The sequence below is a fragment of the Ammospiza nelsoni genome, chromosome 26 (assembly GCF_027579445.1).
Source record: "Ammospiza nelsoni isolate bAmmNel1 chromosome 26, bAmmNel1.pri, whole genome shotgun sequence".
NCBI classification, from domain to species: domain Eukaryota; kingdom Metazoa; phylum Chordata; class Aves; order Passeriformes; family Passerellidae; genus Ammospiza; species Ammospiza nelsoni.
Genome location: NC_080658.1, coordinates 268281 through 278960, shown reverse-complemented (window position 1 = coordinate 278960; position 10680 = coordinate 268281). Strand labels below are relative to the sequence as shown.

Here is a 10680-nt window from a genome sequence, read left to right as displayed (position 1 = left end):
CCCCCGAGCTTTGTCCGCTCCAGCTCTCGGTTGATTTACACCGATCCCCCCCCGCCCCAAAAAAGGGGATTATTTGGGGGGCGGAGGTGGGTGCGGGGCTGGCCCGGGCGATGAGAGATGTTTGACTTCTTGATTTTTTTCTCTTTTTTTTCCTCGCCGGGGAGGGGGCAGACGAGGAGCCGAGCCCTGGAGCAGGAATTGGGTGGTCGGGAGTTGTTGCCAGTCCCCAGCCGGAGCATTTGAAAGCTAGATCGGATTTTTTGGGGTTTTTTTTGGGTTTTTTTCCCCTCTTTTCCCTGTTTTTTTTTCACCTCCCCCTCCCCCTCTGGCCCCTCTCTGGAGGGATGTGTGTGATCAGCGAGTGGAAACACAAATGTCCTGATTTTCCCTGCCCCTCTTTGAAAGGGACAAAGTAAAAAACAACAAAAAAAAAACAACCTCGCAAAAATGTTCCTGACCTGCGAGGGGACCTTGGGGATCGTTCCGGCCACCATGGACTACAACGTGCAAGCCCGGCCGGGCCATTTCCACGCTGGCTACCAACAGATCGAAGGCATCAACTTGGGCTACTTACAGATCAACGGCACCCAGATGTTCGCGCTGGCCCAGGTGCTCAGCGACCTGTTCAAGGACATCCCCAGGACCACCATCAGCAAGAAAATGGAAACCTTAAAGATCAAGAGCCGCCGCTGCGACCTGGCCGAGCTGCGGACCCTCAAGGCCATCAACTCGGTGCCCACGCGCGCCGTGAAGTGCTCGCTCATCTCCAAGGCTGACCTGGAGGCTCTCTGCACCTCCTGCAAGAGCCTCCGCCGGAGGAAGAGGAGGAGGAAGAGCAGGAGAAGGGAGCAGCTGCTGCTGCCGGGCCCCGGGGAGTTCTTCCCCTGCCCGCGGCCCCCGCCCTGCCGAGCCGGCGGCTGCTGCGGTGCCCCCGGCCGGGCCGTGCCGCCCCCTGGCCCGCAGCAGCTGCAGCCCGCCCGGGGGGGGCTCTTTGGGGGGGTCGTGGACGGCTCCCCCCGGGACCTGGCGCTGCTGGGCCCCGCGGCCGTGCACCCCTGCGCTCTCCCGGTGCCCGCGGGCCGGCACCGGCGGGGCCCGGGCTGGCCCCGGGGGCTGCTCCCGCACGGAGCGGGGCCCGCGGCCGCCAGGAAGGGCCGGTGCCGCGGCTTCCCCGCCTCCAAGCGCCAGGGAACGTCCGCCGGCTACTCCAGCGACTCGGACTCCAGCCTGGACCTCGCCGCGTCCAGCCCCGCCACCTCCAGCGACTCCTCGGAGGAGGAGGAGGAGGAAGAGGAGGAGGAGGAGGAGGAGGAAGGGGACAGCTCGTGCAGCAGCGAGGAGGGCAGCTCCTCGGAGTCGGAGAGCAGCTCGCTGTGCAGCGGGGACTCGGTGCAGAGCACGCGGTACCGGCAGGCGGCCCTGCCCCGCTTCCAGCCCCCCCGGGAGCCGCTCGGGGAGGAGCGGCCGGCGGAGCCCCCCCCGAGCAAAGCGCTGCGCCCCGACCCCGAGCTCCTCTTCCTCTCGCAGCACCTCTGGGCCCGCACCCTGCGAGCGTCAACTTTGGAAAGTTTGAGCGCGGCCGCAGGGCCGGGGGCTCAGCCGGGGCTGTACGCGAGGCACGAGGCCTCCCCTGCCTCCTCCTCCTCCTCTTCCTCCTCCTCCTCGTCGCCTCCTCCCTCCCCGAAAAGCAGCAGCACCCGCACCCCCGGGGGGGCCCCGCCACAAAAGGAGCGCGGCTTTGGGGACGCCGGAGGGAAGGATTTGCACAAAGATGCCTCGAACAAAAGCTCCTCGTTAGAGCGGCCCGGCGGAGCCTCCCCGGGGCCGGCGCCTTCCCCCGAACCGGCCCCGGAGCTGCGGGCGAGCCCCGCTGCCCTCGGCGAGCCCCGGCCGGAGCAGTTCGACCGCTTGATCCGCCAGTCCAAGCTGTGGTGCTACGCCAAGGGATTCAACGTGGACGGGAAAAGTTTGCGGCACGGCCGGGGCAGCCCGGAGCCCTGGAGGGGAGCGGAGCTGCGCTTCCAGTCCCGCGGAGGAACCGAGAGCCCCGCGGCGCTGCGGGGCCGGCGGGACGGCAACGCCAAACGGCGGCGCCTGGCCAGGGTCAGCGAGAGGCAGCGCGGCCCCTCCAAAGCCAGGCCGCCAAAAACTCCCCGGAGGAATTCCAGGAAGGGAAACGCTCCCTGCAAAGCCAGCCCGCCTCGGAATTCCTTCAGCCTGATGGGCAACTTCCCCTGCACGCCCTCGCTGGTGGTGGGCGAGGACGGGGACCTGTGCCCGGCCTCGTCGCTGGGTGGCAAAAACTCCTGGGCGCTGTCCAAGACGCACCCGCTGTGGCGGTGGCACCTGGGGGGCAGCGCCATCCCCGTGCCCCCCAGCCTCAAATTCCGCGGCTGCGCCAGCCTGGAGGATCCCTGAGCAGCGCAGGAAAAACCCCAGGATTGCGGGAGGTGCCTGGGATGGGAGCGGGGTCAGCCCAGCCCCGCGTGGGGAAGGGGCTGCCCGGAGGAGCCGCGCGGGGATTCGGGGCTGATTTGGGGCGATTTGGAGCTGATTTTGGCTCGATTTGGGGCGTATTTGGGTCTGATTTGGGGCCTATTTGGAGCTGATTTGGGCCCGATTTGGAGCTGATATGGGGCTGGTTTGGGTGCGACTTGGGGCTCATTTGGGGCTGATTTTGGCCTGATTGCGGGACGATTTGGGTCCGATTTGGGGCTAATTTGGAGCTGATTGGGGTCGATTTGGGCCGCGTGAGCTGCGGGATGTTGGGTTTGGGAGGAGTTTTAGGGTGAGGTTAAAGCGCGCGATGGAACCCAAACAATTTCCCAAAAACTCCGCGCGCCGCTGGAAACGAGGGAGTGATTCCCAGGAAAGGGATTTAGGGATGAAACGGCTGCTGGGAGAACTGGGAATGAGCTGGGAAAACTGGGAAGGAGCTCCCGCCGCCCTCACCTCCCGACCCTACTACAAAAAAAAAAAAAAAAAAAAAAAAAAAGTCCCAAACCCCAGACCTCATTTCTCCTTTTTCCTCCATAAAAATTGGATTAAAACAATAAAAATTCCATGCAGGAAAGAGAAAATTCCCGTTCCTTTCAGGGCCGAGTAGATCCTGGGGAAAATTTGGAAAATCCGGAAAATCCCGGTTTTCCAGCGGGGTTTTTGTGGTGGAGGGGCAGGGAGGAAACGCCAACTTTAAAAAAAAATCGGGAATTTCGAGAGGTCAGGAGAAAGCGGGAGAGGTGGAGAGGGGGTAACTTGAAGCTGCTCCATGGAAATCTAAAGAATCTTTTTAAAAAGTGGTGGAAAATGGGAAAAATGCGAGGAATTTGTGTGATAATCATCCCTGGAAAAGGTTTGAATCCCGGGAAGAAAATCCGGGAAAATCGGGAATGAAAGGATTTGATCCTCGCTGGAATTTCCCTCCCTCCCCTGCTTGAACTTTTCCAAACCTTTGGAAATTCCCGATGGAATTTTCAGTCCATCAAGGCCCACAAATCTCTGCTTTGGAAACTTTAAAAACCCCCCAAAATCAAAGCTATTTTGGGGTTCTTTGTTTTGTTTTGTTTTTCTTGGGCTGTTTTTTTTTTTTTTTTTTTTTTCAGGAGGAAAAAAATTTCCCGGCTCTCTCCGGGGGTCCCGCTGGGAAAATTCTTACTTTTCTCTGCAAAATTTAGGCCCAAAACCAAAAAACAAAACAAAAAAATTTTCAAAATTAAAAATCGCTGCGAGGGAAAAGGGAAGGATTGAAAGGAAAATCTCCACACGCGGCCTGCTGGATTTATTCCTATTTTTAATTTCATTTTTAAATTTCATCAGCGCCTTAAAATATAAGGAAAATAAGGGCGAAAGGGCCGGCGGGGGGAAAGGGATTTTAAAGGCCAGGAATATTTAGGATCTGCTGGGCGCCGTTTTCTCTGGAAGTGGCGAATTGGTGCTAAAAGGGGTGTTTGTTTAATTTGGGGTTTTAGTGGGTTTTTTGGGTTAAATAGGGTTTTTTTGGTTGTTTATTTCGCCCCGTCCCGCTGAGCAGAGTAGCGGGAAATTCCCTCGGCAAAATATTGGGATTTTGGAGCAGTTATTCCCCCCAAAAAATCCCCCAAACAACCTGAAAACGTGGCGAGAAAAGAAGATTTTATGGGAGGTTTTCCATGGAATTCCCATGGAATTCCGGGTGGGGTTAAAAATGTATTTTCTATTTAAAAAAAAAGGAATTTAAAATTATTTGAGGGTGGGGTTGGAAAGCAAATTCCGGGACGCACGCTGGGAATGAATATTTATATTTATATTTATAATCCTATAAAAATCATATAAATATATATTACAAATAATATAACTATATTAAGAATCCTATATGAGTATAAATATAAATATATAAATATAAATATTTAAATCCAGCAACCTTCACACCCCGCAGCTTCCCCCCAAAAAAACTCAGGAATATTTTTCCAAGGGATAAAATCACCTCGGGAATTGCGGGGGGAGTGGCCCAGATTTTTATCCCAGTAAATACGGCTAAAAATTCACTTTTTATATTAAAAATTCACATTTTGGGCAGAGATTTTGTTCATTTCTCTGTTCGTGTATGGGGTTCGGATGTAAATAATTGTGAATATTTCTGAATATTTGTAAATATTCTGTAAATCTCAATAAATTCTCTGTAAATGTTCTGTAAGTATTTGAGGGGCTGAGAAAAAAAATTCAAAATACCTCAAAGTTTTCATTAAAAAGGCCCCTGGAGCAGCAGAATTGCCCAAACAATAATCATTAAAATAAGAATTATCATCCTGATGTTAATTATGATAATTCTTGCTTTGGTTTTGAAGTGTTTAAGGGAATTTAAGCTACCAAAGAATAAAAAAAATAAACTTTCAATGAGATAGAGTGAGGGGGATGGAGTGGCAGTGGAAATAAACAGAATAAAAGAAGTATAAATTTAAAAATAAAAGAAAATACAATTTTTGGCCTGGAATCGTTTGGTTTGGGCTGAAAATCAGCAAATCTGGGGTGGTTTGGGGGTAAAATTTCACTTCCAGGAGAGCCAAAGGGAGGGGAATTTTCATTAAGTGGGAGAAAGGAGCAAAAAATTGGATTTTTTTGGTCATAAAATCCATTCTTGTGTTCATTTTTGGTTGGGGTTGGAGGAAAGCAAAACAAAGATGGGAAAAATAATGGAAAACCCCAACTTTTCTCCTCTGGAGTGGACATTCCCATTTCTTTGGGGTAAAAAATTCTCATTCCTTTGGAATAAAAATTCCCATTTCTTTGAGTTTAAAATTCCCATGTTTGAATTAAAAATTCCCATTGCTCTGGGTTAAAAATTCTTCTTTTTTTTTTTTTTTAAATTAAAAATTTCCCTTTTTTTGAGGGAATTCCCAGCTCCAATCTGGGATGCAGGGAGGGATCGGGATGAGCTGGAGAATGATGATGGCAAAGGCAAGAGCTGCAGAATCCCATTGGGATGAGCTCCAGGCTGGGAATCCCAACGGGATGTGGTGAGGAGTGGGAATCCTGGATGAGCTGCGGGAATGATGATCCCAGAAGGATGAGGTGCAGGAATGATGATCCTCATGGGATGAGCTGCAGGATCCCACTGAGGTAAGCTCCAGGATGGGAATCCCATTGGGATGCAGTGGGGAATGGGAATCTGGGATGAGCTGTGGAATGATGATCCCAAAGGGATGAGCTGCAGGATGCCAGTGGGATCAGCTCTAGGATTGGGATCCCACTGGGATGAGCTCTAGGATGGGGATCCCAGTGGGATGAGCTCTAGGATGGGGATCCCAGTGGCATGAGCTCTAGGATGGGGATCCCACTGGGATCAGCTCTAGGATTGGGATCCCAGTGGGATGAGCTCTAGGATGGGGATCCCACTGGATGAGCTCTAGGATGGGGATCCCACTGGGATGAGCTGTTGGAAAAGCTCAGTCTCCTGGGGTTATTCCCAGTTCCGGGAGGTTCCTCCCTTGCCCTGCAGACCCCAGGGACCGGAGGACACCGAGGGACACCGTCCCAGTGCCCCGGGGGGCTGTGGGGACACCCGAGCTGCTGGCGCCCTCCGCAGGGCTCCCTCCCACCGCCTGCCCGGCCGCGATTTTGGGGAAAAAAAGGGCATTTTTAAGCTTCTCCCAGCAGAGGTCCCTGGCTGCCTGCCCAGAGGCGCTCCCCGGGTCTCGGGGGAATCCTCCGGCCCGAGGGGCTGGAATGGAATTCCCGGGGAATTTCTAATTCCCGATAAATTAGAATTTATCCTCAAAATTTATTCCCAAGAGAAAGAGGAATGTGGCCAGGAAACTGCTCCTGGGTTTTCTTCTGGGTCCAAGGCAAGGGGAGTTTCCTGGGATATCCCAAAGGTGTCAGGACACAGATTTTGGGATCTGCAGGTCCAATCTCAAACAAAATTTTTCCCAATATTTCAGGATTATTCCACTTCACTCATTCCCTGAAAGTGTAATCCCATAAATAAATATTCAAAATATTTCAGGATAATTTCTCTCTACTCCTTTCCTGCAGGTGCAGCCCCATAAATAAACATTCCCTGTCCCAGGATTCAGGGATTTGCCACTTCACATCCTTTATTTGGGAAGGAAATGAAAGAAATAAATTTATTTGTTTTAAAATTTGGCGAAGACACTGAGGTTACTGAAGTGACAGAACCCTCGCGGGGGAGAATGCCCCCACCCCAACACCATAAGCCAGCAGCAGAAAAGGAGAAAATGCCCCCAAAACCCCCAAATCCATCCTGGCAGAGCGGACCCTTCACAGATCCCTCTAAGCCGAGCTTTGGTGCTGCTAATCTCAGTTTCAGTTTCAGGTCCCGTCGCTATTTTGGTGTTGCCGCTGTCACCAAGGCAGGGCGGAGCGGAGGAAGGGGAGAGCAGGGGTTTGTCTAAATTAGGAAATCACCCCAAAAATCTGCAGAACAGGGCCACAGCTGCTCCACACCCTGCTCGGGACTGATGGTTTCAATTTATCCACTAATGAAATTAATGTGAAGCTTAATTAGAGCTGGTTTTAGCACCCGTGGGAAATCCTCAAACCCATCCCAAACCCCTTCACATCCATTTTGGGTAGTTTCATCAAAACTTCCCATTCCTGGGACATGCAAAGCCCCAAAATATATTTCAGCCTCGGGATAGATGTGAGTCAGGGCTGAACTGATTGGTGTCACTCATTAATTACTCGTTAATGACTCATTAGTTTGTTCTGATCCATGCTGGAGCAGTGCCAGTGACTTCTTCCACATATTTTTGGGGGGAAACCTCGAAGATGCCAGAATTTGGCTGCTTTTTGTCTGCCAAAGGCCTAGTCATGATTAATTAATTAATTAATCAGCTAATCACTCAGCAATTACTAATTTCCGGGTCACAGCCCCAGAATTCCTAATGAACAACTGAGGGGAGTGGAAAATTCCAACTCATCCAAAATCTGTCCCACCTTGTCCCCACCCTGTCCCCTCCTGCTGGGGCTTTGGGGGGGCTCCGAGTTAGGAATTTTCTGGATCTGAGGAACTGAAGGATCCTGGACGGTTTGGATAGGACAGGACCTGAAATTCCCTCCAGTGCCATCCCCGCCATGGCAGGGCCACCTCCCCATGTCCCAGGATGGCCTAAACCCTGTCACACCTGGCCTGGGACACTTCCAGGGATGGAGCAGCCACAGCTGCTTTTGAAATTCCCAGCCAGGAATTCCTGCCCAAAATTCCATCCACCCCTGCCCTGCGGGAGTGGAAGCCATTCCCTGTGTCCTGTCCCTCCATCCCTGTGTCCTGTCCCCTCTCCAGCTCTCCTGGAGCTCCTTGAGGCCCTGGAAAGGCTCCGGGGTGTCCTTGGAGCTTCTACTTGCCAGACTGGAGAATCCCAAATCTCCAACTTGTCCTGAGAGAGGAGGGATGGGATCCATGGATGGATGGATGGATGGATGGATGGATGGATGATGGAGGGATGGATGGAGGGATGGATGGATGGATGGATGGATGGATGGATGGATGGATGGATGATGGAGGGATGGATGGCTGAGGATCCAGATGTGCCTCTTGGAGGTTCCCCTGTGTCCCTCCACTGCTCGGGGCTGCTCCTCTCTCCACCCTCCTCCCTGCTCCACTCCCCCCTCTCCCCGTTCCCCTCCCCGTTTCCTGCGCCCCCGCAGCCCCGGGCCGGATGCGGCTCCGAGCCCGAGGGGCTGCGGGCGCTTCCTGCCCGCCCCCGCCCCGGGCCCGCCCCGTGCACAGCGGGCACCGGGGACCGGGCAACGGGCACAGGACACCGGGCACAGGACACCAGAGACCTGGCAACGGGCACAGGGCACCGGGCACAGGGCACAGGGCACTGGGCACAGGACACCAGAGACCTGGCAACGGGCACAGGGCACCGGGCACAGGGCACAGGACACCAGAGACCTGGCAATGGGCACAGGGCACCGGGCACAGGGCACAGGGCACCGGGCACAGGACACCAGAGACCTGGCAATGGGCACAGGGCACCGGGCACAGGACACCAGAGACCTGGCAATGGGCACAGAGCACCGGGCACAGGACACCAGAGACCTGGCAACGGGCACAGGGCTCCGGGCACCGGGCACAGGACACCGGGCACAGGGCACAGGACACCAGAGACCTGGCAACGGGCACAGGCACCGGGCACAGGACACAGGACACCAGAGACCTGGCAACGGGCACAGGGCACCAGGCACCGGGCACAGGGCACCAGAGACCTGGCAACGGGCACAGGGCAATGGGCACAGGACACAGGACACCAGAGACCTGGCAACGGGCACAGGGCACCGGGCACAGGACACCAGAGACCTGGCAATGGGCACAGGGCACAGGGCAGTGGGCAGTGGACACTGGGGACTGGACACCAGGCAGGAGGTGTTGGGCACCAGGTACTGGGTACTGGCCACAGCAAAGTGGTCACTGGGCACTGGGCACTGGGCAAGAGGCAGCAGACATTGGACACTGGAATTTAAATGGAATTTAAATAGAATTTATTGGAATTTAATTTCCATTAAATGGGAATTTAATCCTTTCAAAGTTCAAGTCCAAGGATCTCCACGGACAAGGGAAGGAAGGAAATCCCGAATCTGATACCGGGACAATCCCAAATCTTCAGGATACAAAGGCCAGAATTTCTTAAACACAAAAGATAAAAGGAAAAAGGGGGGAAATCCTTGGAAAAAAGGGAGTTCAGGCTGAGTGAATTCCTGCCCCTGCATGGATTTTCAGGGATTGGGATAAAGGGAAAATCGTGGGTGGAATGCTTGAGGGGTGCTCAAAAAATCAGAATTTTTGGGCTTGGGTTGAAAGAAATCGCAGGATGGGCCAGGCTGAGATTCCAGAGTTTTTTGGGATGAGGAAAAGGAGGCTCAGGATTATGTTGGAAATGTTAAAATTATAGAATATTCAGAGCAGGAAGGATGAATGGTGGGAAAACCCTATAACTCCTCAGGAATTGTGGCTGATTTGGGATTGGAGTGTTTGGGGGAGAATGTTGTGCCAGGAAATCCATCCCAAAACTCTCCAGGAGTATAAGGGGTGGGGGGATAAAAGAGCCCAGAAAAGAAATATTCCAAATATTTAGGATCTTTTCACTCATTTCCAGCATGTGTAATTCCCTAAATAAATATTCCCAATATTTCAGGATAATTTCTCTCTACTCCTTTCATACAGGTGCTATCCCCTAAATGAATATTCCGAATATTTCAAAATCCTTTCTCTTCACTCATTCCCTGCTCACACAATCCCATAAATAAATATTCCCGATATTCCAGGATAATTTCCATGCTTTCCCTCTGATTCCCACCGCCCCTCCTGCCTCTCACAAACCCCCAAGGGGGGAAGGAACATTTTTCTTGTTCCCAAGGTGCCAAGGGGTTAAATCCCTTTTCTAGAGGAGTCTCGGGCCAGGACAGCCGGTGGCGCTGGCGGAGCCGGGATCCGGGAATTTCGGGATAATGGGATTTACGGAGCGCTGCCGGCTCACCCCGGCGGAGCGCTCCATCGGGAACGCATCCTCAGCGTGATGCCAGCCGGGCACAGGAGGCTGGAGGGGGGAAAAACCCCTAAATCCTCATCCCAAAGCGCTGGGGAACGGTTCAAAAAAATCCCCAAAAAATCCAAAATATCACCCGCGCGCAAACCCGCCCGCCCGGCCGCGCCGAGATTCGTGAACCGCAAATTTTACCGGAGCGTGCGGGCGGCGCCGCCATGATTGTACCGGGGAGGGGGGGGGACGGGGACACGGGGACAAACTGGGGGGGACTGGGACAAACTGGGGGCGATGGGGACGAACCGGGGGGAACGGGGACAAGAGGGGGGACCGGGATAAACGGGAGAGACGGGAATAAACGGGGGGGACGGGAATAAACGGGAGGGGAACGAGCAGAAAGAGGGGGACAGGCAGAAAGGGAGGTGGGGACCTGCGTGGTGCGGGGCCAGATCCGCCACCCCCCGCTGTCCCCGCGCTGTCCCCCGGTCCCTTCATCAGCCCCTCGCCCCGCCCGCCCTTGCGGCTTCTCGCTGTCCCCGCTGTCCCCCCCGGCGGTCCCCCCGGGAGAGGCGGGGAGGGGGCAGCACGGAGGAGGAGGAGGAGGAGGAGGAGGAGGAGGAGGAGGAGGAGGAGGAGGAGGAGGAGGAGGAGGAGGAGGAGGAGGAGGAGCGCGCAGAGGGAGGCGGGGGGGCAGGAA

The 10680-nt window shown here is 54.2% G+C and overlaps 1 protein-coding gene across 1 annotated transcript; it reads left to right on the top strand.

Annotated features, from left to right (window-relative positions):
* The first annotated feature begins 447 nt into the window (after positions 1 to 447).
* EPOP (elongin BC and polycomb repressive complex 2 associated protein) lies at positions 448 to 4969 on the top strand. The gene has a single exon (XM_059488996.1). It carries the CDS (start codon positions 448 to 450, stop codon positions 2416 to 2418), a length of 1971 nt encoding a protein of 656 aa, XP_059344979.1. The 3' UTR covers positions 2419 to 4969.
* Positions 4970 to 10680: the final 5711 nt, after the last annotated feature.